Source organism: Typopeltis vanoorti, chromosome 17 (assembly GCF_054136105.1).
Source record: "Typopeltis vanoorti isolate ZY-2024b chromosome 17, IOZ_Tvanoo_1.0, whole genome shotgun sequence".
NCBI lineage: Eukaryota > Metazoa > Arthropoda > Arachnida > Uropygi > Thelyphonidae > Typopeltis > Typopeltis vanoorti.
The window spans coordinates 23,743,350-23,762,924 of NC_143565.1; the positions used below are offsets into that span (position 1 = coordinate 23,743,350).

Here is a 19,575-nt window from a genome sequence, read left to right on the forward strand (position 1 = left end):
GGTTCAGAAAATCCACGAGTGATTGTTGAGAAACAAATGCATCCACAACGTTTCATTGTTTGGTGCGGATTTTGGGCTGGAGGCATCATCGGTCCATTCTTCTTCGAAAATGCGGCTGGTAAGGCAATAACAGTTAATGGTGCTCGCTATCGCGACAGGATAATCCAGTTTTTTGTGCCTAAATTGCAAGATATGGATGTGGACGACATGTGGTTTCAACAAGACGGTGCCACATGCCATACAGCCCGAGAAACAATTCAATTACTGCATGAGTCATTTCCTGGTCGTGTAATTTCCCGTTTTGGTGATCAGAATTGGCCGCACAGATCATGTGACTTAACACCGTTGGACTTTTTTCTTTGGGGTTTTTTGAAGTCTAAGGTTTATGCCAACAAGCCCACGACCACCCACGCCTTGAAGGAGGAAATTGAGCACTGTATCAACGAAATTCAGCGACATTTATGCAAAACCGTCATGGAAAATTTCGACAAAAGAGTGCGTATGTGCCAGCAAAGCCGTGGAGGCCATTTACCCGATATGCTATTCCATGCATAACCCCATACTGTATACTTTATGAATCAATAAGAAATTACAATTTTTAATTAAAAACCTGAGTTTTCTATCAAAATTAATTCTTGCATGAATTTTGGGACACCCGGTATATCTCATTTTAAATTAAGGGGATAAAAATTCCTTATTATTTAACAGCCAGTGTGTGCGAAACTCTAAGATCGAAAACTAAGATCGACAACGATCTAAGCGTTTCATGCCGAATATTTCGTCGATAGTTATTCGGCATGAAACTCTTAGATCGTAGTTTTCGATCTTAGAGTTTCGCATACTGGCTGTAAAATAATAAGGGATTTTTATCCCCTTAATTTAATTAACTTCGCCAGAAAATATAGCCGTTTGGCTTTTCATCTTAGTTATATCCCATTTTTATAGTCATTTTGACTTAAACCATTGTCGTTATGCAATATCTTACCTCATATCCAATGTAATGTTAGTATTCAACTAAATATCAGAAAATATATCGAATTAGTCTATTACTATAAAACTAATTCTAAACAAAAACCAACCCAAACCATAATAATCACCACTTCAAAAGCGGTAACACATCGACAGTAAATTATTTGGCCTTAAATCGGACTCCAGTCAAACTTTGTTAATCATAATTATTATTATTTTATGGGTGACTTGGGAGGTAAAAAATGTTTATTTTGGAACAGATAAATCAAATTACTGAGAAAAGGACTGCTTAATTAGTTAATTTCTGCTGAATTGTGGTTACTCCCATTAACGGGAATAACTACAATATTAAACTTGCGCCCCTATATTCATTTGTATTATAATAAGTTTAAAACGCATATAAGTTTAAATATATTAAACCAGTCACATCAATAAATTCTTAAATGCCAATTAAACTTTTAACATATATTTTATATATATATTAAAGGAAAAATTAATTAAAAATTACAAATAATCTGTTAGAAATATTAAACTTTATACAAGTATTTAAGTTTAACTATAAGGTTTTGAAATATGGATTAGAATATTTAGATTTAAAATAATATTAAAATACAATGGGCTAATGCACTTATATTAAAAAATAAATGAAATATCTGTTCTACATATAAAATAGCTAAAATAAATAAGTGTAATTTTTTTTTAATTTTATTTTTTATTTCTTTCTATCTTCAGATAACGCCAGTTTTGTCCACCTTAGCTGTCATTATGGCTATTACGGGATTTGAGAGCATTCTTTCGAGAGCAGATCCTTGTCGCTTCAACTCGCTGTGCACCTGCAATCCTGCACGACGTGACGTAAGCTGTACTAATGTCCCTTTTGTGACCCTGCCGACTTTACCAATGGAAGATGCCTATCAAGTAACCATAGTGAGGTCAGGTTTGGAAATACTTCAGAACGAATCGCTAGAGGGCACATTCGTCTCTTCCTTGCGTCTTATGCACAATAGGCTTCTAGAAGTGATGCCACAAGCATTTCGAGGCACCGAACATCTCCTAGCATCCTTGGACCTTAGTTATAACTCCCTCCGCGAGGTGCCGTTTGCCGCACTGAGAAAGCTTGAGCATCTGCAGTGGCTAAATGTACATTCTAACGAACTGGAAGAAATTTCTTCGAGACATTGGTCCCGTCTTAGTGCCAAGTCATCGTTAAGAAGCCTATTCCTCGGAGGGAATCATATATCGCGCGTTCATGATGGTGCCTTTGTCCAACTTCAGAATTTGACTACGCTTGATCTCAATGGAAACATCATTCTTGACTTAGATGGGCGACCTTTTCCTCCCTCTTTGATCACCCTCAGTTTATCTCACAACTTGCTGGAAAAGGTGCCTTTCTTTGCTCTTTATAACCTCAAGCGAATCAGAAGAATTCAGTTATCAGGAAATCTTATCAAAGAATTTCCAAAGAGATTCCCTTTTCCTGTGACTCACCTAGAAACACTTGATCTCAGTCATAACCTGCTGTCAGCGTTGCATGTAAGTGTTGTGAATGCCACTCTATTTATTAGAGATCTCCACTTGGAATTCAACTTCCTAAGAACATTACCAGCAAGGGCTTTCCAAAGCATGCAATTAGAACGCTTGTCACTAGCCAATAATAGACTTTCTTCGATCACACCGGGAGCTTTTATAGGACTACAAATATCTTTATTGGCATTGGACCTTAGTTTTAATCTCTTAGAGAAGTGTCCCCTGGCTCTGAAGGAACTGATTGCCTTAACTCAACTATATCTACGAGGGAATCTGATAACACAGCTTGAACGATACGATCTCTACAGCTTTCGAGACACTTTGGAGATACTGGATTTATCTTTAAATTGGTTTCTGAGCGTACCCCAACATGCTCTGAAACCTCTGCGAAAACTTTCCCGATTAAGTCTACAAGATAACCATATTACTCAAATATCAAAAGCAGATTTCGAGGGATGGGGACATTCCTTATCAACGCTCAGTTTGGCCAATAATAAACTCGCTTGTCTGGGAAGTGACACTTTCGAACATTCACCCAAACTCCGTGAACTTCGTTTGTCGTTTAACCACATTGCCTTTGTGGATCCTCACGTATTTGCTCCTATGAAAAATACCTTGGAAGTGTTGGAAATGAGTTCCTCTTTCTCTAGTAGTTCTCATCCACCTGATAGTTTCGTGAGTGCCTTGAGAAAAATTGAATGGTTGCAAGTGGACAACAACGGAATTGTCAATATATCCTCACAATTTCTTCTCGACCTACCTGGACTTTTACACTGTGACTTGGAAGGAAACCAGTTGAGAACAATTCCACCAGGATTATTCAACAGCTCTGTGCACTCTCGACTTAGGAACCTTTACTTATCCAACAACGAACTTGAGGAAGTGGAGACAGGTGCTTTTAGTCAGTTACCCCACGTGACGAATGTGATCCTTACAGGAAATAAACTCAAAGTGATCAGAAGCGAAGGGTTTCGTGGTTCTCCCTTCCTCCACACGGTGGCGCTTTCAAATAATCACCTTCATACGATAGAGCCATTAGCATTTTACAATCTCAGTCAGTTGACGAATGTGTTTCTGCAGGACAATCTTCTCACAGAATTCTTCTTAGATTCTTTGCTCTTCGCTGGTAACGACGATAGTCCTTTACATCTGAACCTGTCTAATAACCAAATCGTTAATTTGTTTATTGCTGGGAACGAGACAGTGGAGGATATTTCTCTGAGAGTGCGAACTCTGGATCTTAGTCATAACTTAATATCGGATATCCCATTCGGCTTCCTGGACTGTATTGGTGATCATCTTCATTACTTGTTTTTATCTCACAACAACATCAGCTACCTCTCGCCTAGTATCCTAACGGAAGCCCCTTACCTACAAGTACTGCATCTGGATAACAACTACATTGCAGACATTCCCCTTGATGTCTTCCAGGAGTGTCCATCCTTACAGATTGTAGCTCTGGATCACAATGAGCTTTCTGTGATTCCTGATGAAGTGTTTAAAGGATTAGAAAGACTCCGCATCATGGATTTAAGCCATAACAAAATTACCTCCCTTCCAGACAATGTGTTTTTAGGAACTAAGCTTGAACGCATTGACCTTTCATTTAATTACATAATCCGTCCTCTATTCCAGAAGTTTGTACCCATTAAGGATTATTTACGGTACCTTGATCTATCATCAAATGCTATTGAAGAACTCCCCAACTATGAACTGGGACAACTCTCGAATATGCAAGCCTTAAATCTGTCTTCCAATCAGATCACTTCTCTAAATGATAAAATATTCCATGGACTCTTTCAACTGCTCAGTTTGGACGTTTCTCACAATCTTTTATGGAGGATAGATGAATCTGTTTTTCGCCCACTTGTATCTCTTCGAACTTTAGTCCTGAAAAATTGCACTCTCTCTTCACTGCCAACACTTTATCTTCCTAAGCTAAGGACTCTACTGCTTGCTCGAAATGCACTTCATAATATTTCCGAGCAAGTGTTTGTCCATTTGAACTACTTGCGCCATCTGGATTTATCAAATAATATTCTCCAGGAGGTACCAAAACATTTGTGGTCCTACATGCCTGGATTGCTCAGTTTGCAGTTATCCCATAATCCAATCGAAGTATTAGGTTTAAATAGTTTCTCGGGACTTCTAAAATTAAGGGAACTGGATATTAGAGGATTGGAGTTACGGCAGCTTGATTCACGAACACTATACAGTCTGAGGTAGGAGACAAGATACTCATCCCAAATCACTGTGATACGTATTATTTAATGTATACAACTAATATGATATCGCTATGTTAATCGTGAGTTTCCAAGTGCATAATATAAGAATATATCTTATAGATTAAATATAAAATATAATATTCCGAAGTATACTATGCTACCAGAAGTTAGGAGACATCCATTTAAGTCTAGAGATTACTGTAACTTCCAGGAACATACTCACGATTTGTATACTATTAAGGAACTCCATGATATAAATCTGTTGCTAGGACATAACACTCAGATATCAATTTTAGTACAAAGAAGACAAAGCTTAATTATTCGAGAAAAAAATTCGTGAAGTTCATACAGAACAGTATATGTGAAATTAGAATTACAAATATTGTTCCGATCCATTAAACAGATAAAGATACATGTCCTTACTTTCAATCAAGCTTTCTAGCATTTATCTGCTGGAAACACAGAGAATAAGATAATTATTCTCTATGTGTTTTCCTGGTATTCCACTATAAAATAGCGATATCGCTTAGTAGTTACAAAGATATTTAGCTTTCTCTCCCTGTAGGAAAATGCTGTTCCTTTGGACAGTTAAGTACTTCATTGGCATTTCATAATAAAGTCAGCAAGTAGAAGTACCATGAAAGATTAACTTGATTACATTATAGACTTCAGTTAGCTAATACATACTTCAAGCGTTTCGTGCCTATTTAGGTGTGAGTGCTCTCGTGTCGCTTATGCAACCAGCGCTACAAAACTCACGTCAATTTGGCCGTATGATTGCCTTTTTATCGATATATATATATATATATATATATATGAAGGTTTTAAGAGTGCATAGTGCATCACCGCTCATCTTAATTAGTCCAAGGCAATTAATCGTAGGATAACTTTGAATATGTTAATTAATAAATTAATATAATTTTAAGTATGGAAAGCATGAAGGTCAAATGAACAATAGCTATCCTTCACGCGAGCCATTTATCTGATAAAGCACAAAGGGTTTATGCTTCGTCGGGAGATAGATTATCATTGGCAAATTATAGAATGAGATACGGATAATTTGAATTTTGATACGATTTTTAAATACAGCCATATAATATACGCACAGAAGTCGGAAAAAGTAATCACATTGGAAATTATTATTTTACCGGAGTGTTCAACCAAAAAAGGCTGAAATAACTCGTTTTACTTATTTATACACAAGATCAGACTATAATCAGGAAAAAGCTCTGGCAGAAAACAGAGTATTCTGTAGATCGTCACCACTGTTTCCCATTGTAAATGTGGTAAAAAATATAAATTATTTATTTAAAAAAACTTCTCTTTATCGATGTTCTAAACACGTCAGTGCACACTTCACGCACGCAGAATAGATGAAACTCAGAAAACAAACACAGCAAATCATGACAAATGGCAACGTTGTTGGATTGGTTGATACAATGACCAATCATAGCCACTGATTTCTGGGTGGTATTGTCTCTGCGCACACCCTCTCTCGCCTGCTTGGTGATTTTAAACCACTGGAACGATAAGAATTTGACCCACTGCGCCATCTGTTCGCCTGTTTAAATCGTTCAAAGGTGTCCGTATTTGTGACCGTACACCCTGGCTATTAACACGAATGCGATGCAATGTTTTTAGGCCGAGAAGTGTCCTCGTCATGAAGTATTAGTATATTGTTTTGTATTTTAGGAATCATGCGAAGTCAAGAAACAATTAGAAGAGTCTTTAACAGGAATAAATTCTGCTATTCCGGTGATAGATATCTAAATCGGTGATATTGCTATTCCGTGGGTGTGCACTGCACACATAGCACACCCTGAATATACGTCGTCCTGAATGGCGGTAGTTACCTGATTCTTATGCTCCGCTTCTATTCTATGCAAGACCATGAAGTGAATCAAGCTTACTTGATTCACTTCATAATTTCCTAGTATCCTAGACAGATTCAATCCTGTGTCTCTTCAACCATCATCGCTGCCGACAGCGCAACAGTTTCGCATGTGTTTAAAGAAGAGATAATTTGTTCATTTTGCCTTCGTAAGTTTACTATTCAGACTTGATGCGATAAGATTATTTATGGCTTCGTTTTTGGACTATGGACTACCTAATTAACAATTAAACGGACGAACAATGTGCAGCATTCGAATAATAAAAATAAATGTAAGAGTGTCTTGTAGAATTGGTGATCATTAAGCTACTCAAAGACATCGGACTCTTTGACTAGTTCGAAACGGAAGGCATAATAAAGGGTAAATGAAAACTAAGTCTACAAAAAAGTTAGTATACTGCAGACATAACAAAGATATTGATTACAAATTAAATTAAAATTACAATTATATCGTAAGCGAAATGTGCAATAAATTGTTTCTTCCGTTTTACATCAAGAGTATTACGCAACGCGTAATAAAATAATAAAAATCGGAGGGTTTACATTTTCCTTTTTTATTCTTCTTGCTCAGAGTGATGATATTTACTGTAAAGAGCTGAGTTCAAATCTTGTGACGGACACAAACATTTATTCTTGGAACTTTCTAATTCTTTAAACAAACCAGTAGGTTCATTGAGCGGGAGATAGTAAATCCATCTCCCGCTGGATAACCAGTAGGTTCTTTTCTGATCATTTGTTAACCTGTCAATATGTTAAATTTTAAAATCGCTCCTCAGTTCTTATTTTAATTAAAGAAAGAAATTTGTTTCTTAGTTTAGACACTTCTACAACTTTAATTTCGGAATTAATTTAATATTCAATTTCCGAATTAACCTTTTATTTTTATTTTTGGAATTTCGAAATCGCATGATTTTGAAATTCCAATCTCGGATTTATATTTTAAAGGGTTTGATTTTAAATGTTTTCACATAATTCAAGTTTTCACAAGTTTTTAAAATATTTTCTCTGATGAATCTATATTAATGACAATCTTCTTTAGGTTCCTAACCACTTTCAAAACAGGAAGTTACGCAGGAGTTAGATCTTTCCGCCTACGTGACCTCCTATCACATGCAGGAGCCCTTCGCCGGGTTGTCGTGGATGTGGAGGAGCCAGTACTTTCGCACCAACTGCAATTGGCCTTCGGCACTAAACTGAGAGACCTCACAGTCACCGGGCGCAACCTACGCAAAGTTCTACCCGACGCCGTTCTCGGGTTGCATACCCACGAGCTCACTCTCAGGATTACGGACACCTCTGTAGAACACCTCCCTGCAGGACTGCTTCGTTATCTGGCAGATGTCCGCTATCTGACCTTGGACTTGAGAGGAAACAAACTGACAACCCTCAACCCAGAAGTGCTAGCTGTGGTCAGTGGAGACTACGTAGATGGATATGGAACACAACATATCACTGGTACGAAGTATTTTGTCTATACTGTTTAATCTTCCAACCTCGAATTCTAAATAGATATTAGTGAACAGTATTAATATCTACACTGAGAGGAAATGCCATTCTTTGATAAAAGAATGGCGTATTCCTGTTAGCAAGAAAGCTTTTGTCTTGCTTCCAGGAATACAAGAGTTACACAAACTGATGTGTTTGTTTACTTCATGTATTCAATCAAATGTCAGATGACTTCAGCAGAAACCTCGTTAATGATACTAAAGAATTTCTCATAATTATTCTTTCTTTCAACGAATGGAATATACGCACGTCTTAATGGCTCATGTCAGGTGTTTTTTTTTTTTGGGGGGGGGGGAATACGCAATGGCCACCCGTACTTTTTCGTACGATCAGATACTTCTCTTGAAAATTTATGGCTTTGTATTGTCTCCTTCATTCTTTGATATTCAATCTCAATTAGGTTCGTTCTCCATATTAAATCTTATTTTGAGAAAGAACAATAATACAAGATACAGAACCAGAAAAATGCGATGATTCCACTTGGCATTTGCCTCACAACTAACCTGACCTGATATGGAAACTATTAGATCATGATGATGACCACGCAAGCACGGTGTGCAGAACCTTTGAAAGAACTCTGCTGTGTGGGTGCGCGCCTGTGCATTAGATCCCACTATGGCAATGACAGTGCTATACATCGCCTGCCAGTCATGTTTTCCTTAAGTCATCCAAAAACGAAACGCATTGGATAAAAGATCAGGTCTGAATACAGTGGAAGATGATAGAGAATTTCCTAATCCAAAGTGCATAAAATTAAGATTCCAAAATAGGTATTTACACCAAATCCAGTTTTGTTTTCACGTGAACTATGAATTTCTTAGAAAAGTAAGGTGTGTACCTCTTCTATGATCATATGTTTCCATTCTTCCTGCCATCATAAAATTGATATTGCGACCTTACGCCTCTCATTTTGTGGCACTAGATGTTCATAACAGACGATACAGACGTGCTGTTCACTACAAAGATGAACATTCAAGTTTAAAATCGTATTTTAATTTTTTTTTTCAAACACTATCCCCATTTCTCACACATTTCATACAGGGTAGATGATCTTGAGAAACTTGAAGACAAACCAGTTCTTTAATAATACTCGGTAGAAAGCACTGAATATTAATCATGTCATCTGGGATTATAGAAGGAAGAGAAACAGATATTTATTTCTCCTCTCATTTATAAAAGTTTAATACCTTGTCGTATTTTTGAGAACAACTAAACAGATTGTTTTGAATTAAAGAAATGATTTCTAATTTCTATTTAAAGAAAAAACTAGCCTGAAAAATGAATAGTATTATATATCTATTCTTTATTCAAACTAATTCTTTTATAAATGAATAAATAATTAAAATCAAATATAAGTTTTGTTTTATATTCGGTAGGTGGCGTATTGCTCGACAATAACCCATGGGTTTGCAGCTGCGAAATCCTTTGGCTTGGGCAGTGGTTACGTCGCTGGCTTAGGGAGACGTTTAGGGTGCATCTGATGAATGTCGACACCGCTTTGCACGTCCAGAGCGTAGTCCGAAGGAGTGAATGCATTATTCCTGCAACTGGTAGTCGAGTTCCTCTTATCGATTTGAAAGAATCACATCTAGGTTGTGGCAATAGTCCTAGTAGTTCCAGTTGGACTTTGAGACGTCCTTATCACTTAATGAGATTTCTATTAGCCATAATTATGGTGACGTCATTTATGACGTTCTAATGTTTATCCGATATAAGAATAGTACACTTTAATAAAAGGTGCCAAACTAGAAATCTTCAGTTTGTGTTTATATGAAGAGACTGTGCTTTAATAATATTAAAATACTAAATAGATCCAATGAATGTGAAATATGATTGCACACAAAGTTTATTTTTGCATTTTTATATATAATTAAAGATTATTTCGAAATGAAAGTGTCGGCCTGTTATTTATAGCTCAATGCATACCTATGGCTCCAATAGAAATAAATAATTTGCCGTTGCTTTTGAGAGCCATCTGAATACCTTTAATATTAATCAAAATGTGATTAAAGTTATCTTCATATTACTATTTTATGTTGTATTTTTACTCTTTATTGATTTTATTTGTGTGCTGAGCCAAGAGTGTGGGTCACCCAATTTTCTTTGAAAACTGCGTGTAACAGCGAGTAATCCTTGGAGTTAAATAATGCGTCTAGCAGTTTGGACAACGTGACGAAGGCAGTCACGGAGAAAAGGTGGAATTCAATAGAGGAGAAGGCGGTGATAAGAAGTTAAGAAAGGAGTTTTAACTTTTAGACCTACATAGAAGAGATGTGAAGAATTGAGTGCATTAAACTAAAGAAGACTCGATACGAAAACTCGGGATAGGAATATTCTAAACACTTACTAATCTAATTATTTAGGGATTAAATACGAAATAAAACTGATTCTCGATAATTCTAACTAAAAGAAGGTTTTGTATTTTTTTCCTCTTGAGCAATGTTTTGTTAGGGGAGGGGGGAGGACCAGTAATGAATCAAAGTTTCGAGTCAAAAGCGAAAATTGTGCATGCACGTGCCTTAATTCATTCGAAATAATTGTAGAGTAGATCAGCAATTGCATTTGTAAATAATAAACTTCTGCTAGCACAGGGCATCTATTCAAGACACGGGATGATTCGGAGGTCGAAATTAAGAAGACTTCTCGAGCGAGCTTCTGTTAACATTGTTGATTCTGTTAAAGAAGTTAGTGATCGCATTTTGCTGACCAACACATTCGCTTTGTCTTTCAGTCAGCAGTGAGTTTTTTTTTGTTTTCTTTTCGTGTTCTTCTTTTTCAGTGTGACAAGAAATGTGCTTAGCACAGCATTTGTATACTTGTTGTGTGTGTGTGTGTGTGTGTGTGTGTGTGTGTGTGTGTGTGTGTGTGTGTTTGTGTGTGGGCGTGCGTGTGTGCGCGCGCTCTGCGAACTTTGTAATACAGAGGTCAAAGGTCAGAAGTGTGTTTCGCACTGACAATCACAACTATAGCTGAAGTTAATATTTTAGCATTGTCGTAATTTCGCTAGAAGCTATTTTTTTTTTTTTTTAATTTATGAATAGCACCGTGTTTAACTTTGGATTATAATTATTTCGAAGAGTGACACATGAGACCTCGGAAGTTTCCTTCATCGAAAGAACATTTTATAGTGGCCTTTCCCAGTCTATGATAATTGTTCGCAAAGGTGAAGTAAACTTCATAGGCCATCATAATATTATGTGCTTGGTAAAGAAAGAGGAATGTTTATTTTATTTATTTTTTCTATCAGTATTGATTATGCGTTGCATGCCAATGTGTCTTTCTTTCTGCTACATGCATATTAAAGCAATATCTGACAAGAGCAAGAAGATATATTATCGGGATATATTTTAGAAACTCCATCCGAATTTTCTAAAAAATCTATATTTTGTTTACATGTATTTTATATACGAGGGTGGTCTGAAATGTTCTCGGTCTAACAATAAAAAAACGAATTAAAAATTTCAAAATTATTTTTATTTTTCAAAATGATCTCCCTTAAGACTAATACATTTATTCCAGCGATGCTCCAGCACCATTATCCCGTCCCTATAGTGGTTCTCAGTAAGATCTGCAAAATATCCCCTCTACAGCTGCAATCACCTCTTGATTCGAAGAAAAACGCTGACCAGCAAGGAAGAGTTTTAGTTTTGGAAAGAGATAGAGGTCAGAGGGTGCCAAATCTGGGTAATAGGGTGGATGATCCAACAATTCATAGTGCAGATCCCTTAAATTTTCTCATTGCCAAAACACCTTTGTGGACAGGTGCATTGTCCTGATGAAAGATGCTTTTTTCTTCTGCAAATGGGCTCTTTTCTCACGAATTTTTTCTTCTTGTATGGATAGAAGATCGGAATAATCTTACCACGTTATTGTTTTACCTTTTCAAGATAATTAATAAAGAAAATGCCTTTAGCATCCAAAAACACCGATGCCATGACCTTTCCTGCTGATGATACTGACTTTGTCTTCTTTGGAGCTGAACAACCGGCCTCGGTCCACTGTTTTGACTGGTGTTTGGATTCTGGTGTGTAATGGTGAATACAAGTCTCACCCATAGTAATAAATCAACGCAAAAAATCAGTTTTATTCTTGTTAAAACGCTCCAAGCACTGTTCAGAGAATTTCATGCGAGTGCGCTTTTGATCTGCTGTGAGCAAGCGCGGCACCCATCTTGCGCAAAGCTTTTTCATTTGCAATTCTTCATGCAAAATATATCCTACACGTTCTTTTGAAATGCCTATAGTTTCAGCAATTTCATGCACTTTGACTCGCTGGTCATCCAAATCATATCGTGCACTTGATCAATGATTTCTGTTGTTGATACATTTTTTGGACTTCCTTTACGTGGATCATCTTAAAGGTTGGTACGGCTACGTTTAAACTCGGCAGTCCATTTCTTAATTGTCGAAAACGAAGGAGAAGAGTGTCCATAAACTTTTATACACTTTGAATGAATTTCTTTTAGCGTTAAAGAAGGTATTTTTTATAACTGCACGATACTCAATTTTATCCATTTCAAGGGATACAGACAACACTTTTGCTTCATATAGCTGTATAAAACAAACTACTTGATAGAATGACTTGCAATTTGACATTACATGCTTAAGTCATATGTCCCAGCTTAGCAAAACAATCTTGCCGATAGCCTTGCCATCTATGGTTGAGGCCGAGAACCTTTCCGACCACCCTCATATATAAATGCCAAGAACCTGTGTTTTGTGAAACAATTGAAATTTCTTGACTAAATGCCATTAACCGTAGAACCAGAGTGCTCCTCAAACTTTTTCCAGAAAATCCAGATAATAATTAAGTTTAGAAAGATTTCCTTTGTTGTCACTGTAGGGATTTACACTCAGAGGAATGGAGAAAAACGTGAAGAAAATATTGAGTATGAGCGTGGCGAAAATCTATCTGGATATCTCTATTTGTTTATCTTCCCATTCTTATGTTATTTGGTTAGCTTCACAATATTAACCAGAAAACAGTCGACGGATAGACAGCAGCACATCCCATGAAAATACAAGTGCCGAAACATTCCGTTTTGATTGTTAATATTTCGAGTTATACGAACATGGGTATAAAATATACACTCAAGTCCCCCATGTCTTCTTATTAACACGTACAAACTTTCAACGTTCTTCTTTTACATAAACATTAGTAATAAATCCAGAGTGTAGGCATTGACAACTCTATGGAAGGTTTACATGTTATGCAGAATGTGCCAGTGAAGTTTGTCAACTTTCGACTTTACAGGTATATACTAGAACTCTGGAACGGTAAAATATCGATTTTGTTTTCTTCTGTACACCTTTTTATTCAAACTATTGAAATTTCATCGAGTACTGTATGTTCAAAATTCTGTTTTTCTCCTCCTCCTCCTCCTCAGGTTGAAAGTCCATTCCAGATATTTCTAGAAGTTGGATTAGCCTGTTTTATTATTGACGACGTTACATGTGCATTAAAGAAAGCCAAATGTGTTGTTGCTATAGAAACGTAAACATAACGTCGTGCCAATTTTGGTCAAAAGAAAAAAACGTGTGAGTATGTAGCAAATAATATCAGAGACAATGTTTTGTTGCATTCAGTTATGCGTAATGTGCAATTAAAAGTTTGCCTCATTACATTGTTATGATATGTCATCAGATTTTGTTTCTCTCCCTCTGTTTTATTGTATCCTACACAAATTGGAACGTGCGGTGGAAATCTGAAGACCAAGATTATACTTGCTCTTTAATGCTAATTTTCCATTAAGAGTACCCAATATAAAGCACTGAATTACATAGTTATGAAGGATTCATTTAGATTTTTATTATCATTAATCAATTCTCAATACGTGTAAGCTGGCAATCTCTACAAGAACAACTATGAATTCCGGAGTTGTTCATCCATGTATGACTGACAACAGATAATATGACTAATACGAATGTATTTCTTTCTTGTATTGACAATGCTATTCAGCTCAAGTACTTTGGGATAATCTTTCTTCATCTCGTCTTTGGACAGATGAAGAGTGCGAAATAAACGATGTTTAGTTGAACCGAAGTTCTCTTCAAAATAGGGCACTCATGAAGAAAAACGATAATTTCTTGTTTCTGTCTGTCTGCAATTACATATTGCAAAGAGTACAAGGGAGAGTGGGAAAAATAATATTGTGGAATACTGTTTATGAAGACAGATTGAGAATTTGTAGACTGCAGATACTAGCAAACAGGAGAAAGAGGGGGGGGTTGATATGATTGAGACTTACAAACTTCTGAAAGGGTCAAACAGGATTTAAATAAATGGAATTTTTCAATTTATGGAGGGTTGAGAAAGTACGAGAGGGCATCCTTGGAAGCTGAGAATGAAGACCGCCAAGAAAGGTGTGAGGGGTGTCATGTTAGGACCAAGCTACAACTATTGTCGCTAGTGGTGCGTGATTGGAATGGATTGCCATTGGAGATTGTGAGTGCAAGCAGTGTGAATGAATTCGAGAATAAGTATGACAGCTGGTGTATGTAGTATGTGGCCTCCCTAGATGAATCTCTGACTCCCTGGAGGTCTATCTTAATAATAATAATAATCTCCAACTGGGATCATTTTTCGTGATTGTGAATGCCACTTTTTTTTTCAGAAATTGTGTGACTATTTAATATATCTTTGTACTCCAGTCATTCATTACACCCAATGTGTTTTATTTTCTTATGTGCAGATGAATAATGAGAAAAATCCGCCAAATCAGTGAGCATTAGCAAATCGACGAAGCAAAATTTAGGATCCGATTAGCATCTCATTAAAAGGATAATTAAAAGGAGAGTAAACACACAGACACAAAATAAAGGAATGAAAAAAAAGCAGACTATTCTATTAAAGAGAAAAAATTGCCTCGAAAGATAATGGGTTTTTCTGTCTTCTTATTTATTAAATGCGCTCGGCTTCGTTTTGATAATATAGTATAGTCTGGGCGTAAGAAACATAATTGAGTGGTTAAGTTTTATTATTATTGTTATTATTATTATTATTATTATTATTATTATTATTATTATTATTATTTACTACTCAGACATTATGTACAACTGTTTAAGAAGCAAAATTAACTGTTGAATTAGAATAAAAATAAAAATATAGTTCTTCGTCAATTCTACTTGAAGTGCATCTTAGCAATATCGTGATATCTAAGCTGGTATGACACTCTTATGCTTTCTCATGTCTCGCGACTGTCATCGCATCGGAATAGAAGTTTGATGGCTGAGGAACGATAGAGTCTAGAATCTGGATTCTAGATGTTGACGTAATCGTCCTAACAATCAAGTGAAATCGATTGGGGTTTGCTGCTGCCCTAGTTTTACTTATTACGTTCATCTATCAAGAAGGATTCGTGCGCGGTAACATTAAAAGTTAAGATCCTTAGTTTGATTTACAGAATTAAACGGTTTTTCATTTCTCTATTTTTTTTCATCTATGATCATAAGTCTTTATAATTCCGTTGGCGAGTATTGATTTTATTTCCCTTGAACTCTCATACGAAGGCGAGAGAGTAGATTTCCTTTCGCAAACAGGTAATCATTCTGGTCCATCTATTAACCATATTTTGAATCCCGATAATCGGGATTCAAAATCTGACTTCGGCGTGATTTTAAACAGATCGATTAGCATTGGTCTTATTCACTCTGTGACATCGATGATGTGAGTTTATTCTACGAAACAAATCGAAAACATTCATTGCCGCTCAACACGTTGTCAGAATCACTTTGACTTAAGACAAATCGAAGAATAAAGTGTTTAAATTACACACAAAATAGGACCTTGTAATGTTTGCGCAAATCAACATTACTCAACTGTTGTGAAGGTTGAATTACGTGAGAGTGTACACTTATTCACAGACCCACAAAAAATGTAACAAAACTAATTAACGTTTGTCCTATAGGGAACTTTTGCTTCCAATAAATTTTTCTCCCCATCTCTTACCCTGACAATTTTTATATAATTTTAATTCATCCCACACATTTTATTCTCCATTGCATTTGCCAATCGGTAAATAACGGAACGTCAATTTAATTTTTAATCAAATTTTGTAACCTTTTCCAACATTACTGATTGAATTAATCCCTGAAATCTAACGAAATATTGGAAATACTTTTAAAGTCTTGTTTTGTTTGTTGTTTCCTCTTTCAAAAAACATTTCCACAATCTCAGTTTTATTTTCAACAGATAAGTTCAATAGTTGTTTCTTTGACAAAATAAGAAATCCATACGTTTGCTTACAAATTGATTTTACAGATATTTTTACTTGTAGTGGATAACCAAAGTATTTTATTTTATTTTATGTATATAACATTTGTATAAAATATAAAATGATTTTATTTGAGAAAAGTTAAATGAAATTTGCATATAAATGTAAGGTTTATATAACTTAAACTTACAAAAATTCCAAGAACGGCATACAAAGATCTTTGAAAGATTGTTAGCAGAATGTAATTCCATCCACTGTTATTAATTTATGAAGTTGATATATTTTAAAATTATTGAGAAAACGTGGAATAATATTAGTATAAGACAGCCTTAGACGTATAGAAACTTGGCTGTTGTGAAGAAACTGGTGTAGAGGTGATGGCTGAAGATAGAGCATCTAAAACTATCGGTAATGTTCAATGTTTTAAAAACAGGAAAATTTGCATACCATCTTTACTGACGATATTCCTAACCAACATATGTTTTCGTTGAACTAGATCGCCATATGCTTAATGAATATAAAGAATTTATGAATTCTGGAAAACCATTTCATATACAGTAATGTATCCAAAGATTTTTTTCTGTATAGGATATTCCGTTTCTTATGATCCAATCTTTGATAGCAAATATTATTTCGATTTATTTATTTCTCTCTATGTTTTTGTTTCATCTGTTATGTTTGGAGATTAATAGGAATTTGTCAGTCAGTCATCCTATTATTCATCATTAAAAATTATAATATTTTATAATTCACTCCTGTAATCTCCAGGTTATCCAATAATTTTCCATGCGGTACCTGTCGAAAGCCTTAAAAAAATTCCAAAATTATCATGGTATCAACTTGCACACACATTATTAAATGTGTGCAAGTTGCCGAAACATGACTTAATAAACCCATGCTGTTCATTGCGAAGTGCACATTCTCTGTCAACTCATTTCTGAATTGTTGACAGAGAATGCACAAAGGTTGTAAGAAATTATCGACCGTTTCCACGGAGTTTACCGTGTTCAGTGGTGTGAAGACTACATAAAGGCGAATAAAAAGAAATAAAAAAATGTAAAGTAAATTTGGAAATGTGTGTTACGTAATATTGCCATAATCTTTCAATTAAGGCAATTTGCCAATGATCCATAGAGAATCTCTCCATTCAAGTAATGAAATTGACACAGGCATAAAAAACAGTGTTTTTATCTTACCTTGTCTTCATAGTTTGGCTTTTTGGTTGTTTATATTTTACGTTTTTATTGTACAAACTTAACGACAACTGTAGTTTGTAAATATTTAGGCTCACATGTTTTGCCATCACTAGTTATCCTTATGTTTAACTGAAATAATCTGATCCAAGTACGCGAGAAATCAATCGCTGCCTTAACTAGGAACCGGGAAATATCTGTTTTTAGAATTTTTTTTTGTCATGTCTCGTCTTCTTTATAGCGTGTTTATCCCACTTGGCCCAGCGTCCGCTATGATGATGCGACTGAGGAGTACCTCAACAGGCTTGTGGCGGAGTCTGGCAGTTGGGCAGGGGGCGTCGTTTTTTTACTGTGTGCGCGTGTGTGTGTGTGTGTGTGTGTGTGTGTTCATGGGGTAGAGAGTGTAAATACCCCTACCTCCCACGATCTCTTGACCGGCTAACTCACATATATCGACAGAGAGCAGATAAACGTTACTCACGTCTTTGTACAGGAATCGAACCCACTTCTTTCCGACCAAAGTGCTTCGTCTATACCGACTGAGCTAAGGACGCTGTTTTGTGTTCATATTTGTCCCTTAAAAATACGTACACTTCATTTATTATGTGTGCAGGCGGTCGAAATTTTTTTTTTTTTTAAATTTAAAAGTTGCTTCATTTTATCTTCAAACGAGAAATATATTCGCCATAAAAAAGCTCTCCGAAGACAAATAAAAATTATTTAGTGAGTTATTAAAAACACCGTGCGTATGCGCTGCATATTGAGAAGGAGCTTAAACAAAAGAGCAACGTCTGTTTCAGGTTAACAAAAACGACAGACGCTGTTCTTTGTTTCTCTTGTCTACTGTCATTCACACAGGATGTCCTCTTCCCTGGGGTAAAGAAAGTGGCACGTGACAGCAGACAAAATCGCTTTACCGTAACCCCAAGAGTTTTTAGAGAGCGCTTTAAAGGCATCAAAGGACTTCTTCAACACGATTAAATCTAAAATCATGTCAAGGAGTTTTAGAATATTTCTGGGGCTCGAGAATTTGTCTGCTTTAAACACACGCTGCGAGTTTCTGATAACCAGTCGTTCCATTCAACTCTTAGTATATTTTCGTGTGACATTTAAATTTAAAGAAAATATTTGTAACTGCGAGCAGCTTTTATACAAATAATTATACCTGATAGCAAATGTCACTTTTTCAAAATAAACACGTCTTGCTAACGAGTGTTGTGCACTAAAACAAACTAATTATCTCGATCACAGCGCTACCTAGAGACCTGGAGACATTTAATATAATTGGAAATTATCCACATTACCCGGTACTAAAATGAGTGGTGAGTAGCAGTTAATGTAATTTAGAAAAAGTAGTTTTTCTTTACTTGTTTAATCTGATCATATCTTGAGAAAGGATAAACGAACAAGAGACTACTAAAGTGATTTCTATGAAGGTTTATAAAACAGTTCATACTTAGTTTTTTAAGTAAACATTACTATAATAATTCAGTGGCAGAAAATCTCAGATTTGTGCCATATTTTGGATATCTCCAAACAGAAACGTTAATAATAACGATACTTAAGGAAATGATTGTGGACCCTCCTAAAAGTTACAGCTGAACTCAATGGATAAATTTCGGTATAGATTATTAATACCACGTACTTGGAAATTCTTTCAGCATTGAATTATCTCTATGATGCATTAATTTTAAAACCTTTCCTCAAATATTGACCTTACAAGGTTCCTCGATGGAAATGAAAATTGAGAAGTATTGACAATATTTAGTAATGATTTCATATATTGACGCAAAACCAGCATATTCCTCCTTCTTTCTAAGATTATAGTACTAGACAAAAAAGTATATTCTTGTTTTAATCCTTTATGTAATCGAAAGACAGTTTGCTTGAGGTATCTTCACGACTTCTGTATTGATTAAAAGTTGGAATCCTCCTTGATCTAGGTTCTACTGGTTAGACCTCGGTAAACGTGAGAACTGGTATGGATAGTAGTCATTCCCATAATGACTGCGAATTATAGAATAGTAGTGGAAATTGATGTTAAGCCAACAG

The 19,575-nt window shown here is 35.7% G+C and overlaps 1 protein-coding gene across 1 annotated transcript; it reads left to right on the forward strand.

Moving 5' to 3' along the window:
- The first annotated feature begins 1,950 nt into the window (after positions 1-1,950).
- LOC150097226 (uncharacterized) lies at positions 1,951-9,817 on the forward strand. Its single transcript, XM_090407620.1, has 3 exons — positions 1,951-4,718; positions 7,652-8,067; positions 9,495-9,817. The coding sequence occupies exons 1-3, from the start codon at positions 1,966-1,968 to the stop codon at positions 9,815-9,817; spliced, it is 3,492 nt and encodes a 1,163-aa protein (XP_090263746.1). The 5' UTR covers positions 1,951-1,965.
- The last annotated feature ends 9,758 nt before the right edge of the window (positions 9,818-19,575 follow it).